This window comes from Suillus plorans (assembly GCF_016647745.1).
Source record: "Suillus plorans strain S12 chromosome Unknown HD556scaffold_8, whole genome shotgun sequence".
In the NCBI taxonomy this organism is placed as follows: domain Eukaryota; kingdom Fungi; phylum Basidiomycota; class Agaricomycetes; order Boletales; family Suillaceae; genus Suillus; species Suillus plorans.
Window position 1 is genome coordinate 584,442 of NW_024537392.1, and position 2,799 is coordinate 587,240.

General features: G+C 43.7%; 1 protein-coding gene across 1 annotated transcript; it reads right to left on the reverse strand.

Moving 5' to 3' along the window:
• Window positions 1-1,784: 1,784 nt before the first annotated feature.
• On the reverse strand, window positions 1,785-2,457 carry HD556DRAFT_1438912 (uncharacterized protein; the record flags this gene model as incomplete). The annotated part of the gene is made up of 3 exons (XM_041305898.1): window positions 1,785-2,101; window positions 2,163-2,222; window positions 2,286-2,457. 3 exons carry the CDS (start codon window positions 2,455-2,457, stop codon window positions 1,785-1,787), a joined length of 549 nt encoding a protein of 182 aa, XP_041164653.1.
• Window positions 2,458-2,799: the final 342 nt, after the last annotated feature.

The window sequence follows — 2,799 nt, forward strand, 5'->3', positions numbered from 1 at the left end:
GAACATTCTATGGCATTCTTTGACACTTTAGTAGTAGATTAGTAATCAGTAGCACAGCCACTAGTAGAGTAGTATATAAGGGGCCCATTTTCCCTTTTAATAAAGAGAGCTCCCATCTCAGAGCCCATTTCCAAGTACCATCTAAGTTTGAGAGTGAAAGAGTGAGTGAAAGAAGAAGAGTGACCATAAGGCTCTTTTTAGATTCTCACTTCAAAGATTACTGAGTGACACACTGAGTGAAATATTAGCTTATTTCATTCCACTTTTTGACACTGTTTCCCACGACATACAGAGGCATAATTGAGGCCACCATTGAGCCATACATTTTACACTAGCTGGTACACGGTTATCAGTCATCTAGTGCAGATATATTCCAGTTCTCTTTCAGACACAGGAAGTCAATTCTGTGGGGAGAATATACATATTTTCATTAGCAAGGGAAGACAAATAAGACTAACAGTCAGTCACTAATATTAAGAACTTGGCCCACTTAAGACTACATCAATAGGGTGTACTCTGTTCTGTCCTGCGTCAAACTCATCATGTAGTGCCTGAGCAGCAGAGAGTAGGTTTCGAAGTCACGTATTAGTTCGGGCTGATCCGTGTTAGAGGCTTAGTTTGATCTCCAATTGGTTTGTGAAGATAGGGAGTATTGTTATAGCTCTGAGAATCATCGCATAAGACATACATCTGTATTCGTTGAAGTCATAGCACTGCATCGCGCCAGTTATTGACTTTCTTTAGGATCATAGCACTGCATCAAGCCAGTTACTGATTCTGTTTCCCCCTCTTTTTAGTCACTGAGTACTTCCTTTGAAAACTCAACACACTTTTTCCCACGAACGACCACGTTATCGACTGTTGGTATTTGTCTGAACTGTTGACCGTGGTAGGATACTGAAAATTGGTGAATTTTACTGTTTTCACATCCTAGTAAGACAGCGTAGGCGTAGGAGTCACCGGATGCGGATGATTCAAGAATTGAGAAATACTTTGAGCAGGAACGCTTGAGACACGGCGCTGCGAGAAACTGGTGAAGGCGTTAACTATGGAGGTTGGATCGCGTCGGCTGGATGAGAGTCCGACTGTGTGCAGAGCGGCTTGGTTTACTTTAGTAGGAGCCATGATATGAGTAAGTGTACTTGGAAAGGTGTGAGTTCGAATATACTGTTAAGGTTGTACTCTCGTAGGATCGGATCCGAAGGACTTCGGCCTCAGCTCGTACGCTGTGCCCCTTTCCCAAGTACTGTCCCTTATTTCAGAGACTAACGATAATGCGTCCGAAGGTCCGGACGGGTCTCGTAGTTATATCCGGATGACTTCCGGATATCGGAAACACGTATAAGACTAATCCGGACGGATCCGGATTAGAAACAAACAGAGTATAGACTATCCGAAGATAGAGGCAGAGACGTAGACTATCAGAATCGATCCGAAGTCTCAGAGATCGACAAGAGTTGATTAGACTCAAAGTCCGGAGGACAGAAAGAGGACAAACTAAGATGATATTCGAACTGAGGTACTACAGGAAATATACACGGGTTTATATACTAAGAGGATAACGGAAGGATCAATAAGCAAAGGTCCGAGGCTATGTACGAAGCATATGCAAAGCTTATCAAACGCGAGTCGGAAATGAAGCATAGGATAACGGATCAGTAATCATACCGGTAATAAGTATAACCGAGACACCGGGAAGAGGAAATACCGAATAGGCTGTGTTTAACGTTATATGAACAAGAAATGAATTAAGAAGCTTATCGGATATCGGACCGGACGCGGATCTATGCATCGGACCGGACCGGATCTAAGGGTCCGAAGTCCGGAAGAGAAGCATGAATATATGGGATATGACAGGCTGCTTCAAGGGTGATTTCAGTGATATCAAACTCTAAACAAGACTTGAAGGGACACCAAGGTTGGGTATCAGGTTCAGGAGCGGACCATGAGGAGTAATGGGCTGGATGGCGCTTGAAATCACCAAACACATGAACTTTTGTTGGGATCCCGCTATTGGGGTGATGTTTGACTTTGATATCATTGACCTGGAATTCACAATATTTGAGGTCTCCATTGTCACCAGGGGAAAATGGCAGATCTTCTAACATTCACATTAATGATACACAATTAAGAAAAGTTAAAGGAATCATGTCAGAACTCACTGAAAATAGGGTCTGGATGATTGATGCCATGAGAACTTGTCAAAGACGAGCCTGTTGTGACTGATTGATAAACAGATAAGTGAAATAGATGCAATAATATATGACACAAAGGATGAAACTTACCCTGTGTGTGATTTGGAAGCACATTGATGTTTGGATCTACAGCTGCTGCATTGACAGTCCTGCATCCAGGACCAACAGGATTATTTGCTGCAGCTATATTCTGAATCAGATGGGAAGGTGATGAGAGCAACTCAAAATGCACCTTTTCGCTGCCTGATTGATTCCACGACATGTTCATCATGTGCCTGCTTTTGGGTGTTCCTCTTGCAGGCCTTTCGGTGAGTGGCCCAACCATGTGGTTTAATATTCTGTTCACACAGATCACAGAATTTTGGCTGGTCGGAGCTGTTAAGACCGTGCACAAAGGGTAGGACTGATTCCAAGGGGCTTGGCTTCAGCTCGTGCGCTACGCCCCTTACTCGAGTATGTGCCCTTAACTTCAGAATGAAGTCCGGAGAAAGTCCAGTGAAGTCCAAAGGACTTCCAGAGGAGCACAGGAAACTTCGGAAGGACTTTCTGGACGAGTGCGAGAAACTTCCGGAAATTACCATAGAGTTTCGTCCTGACAGGGATA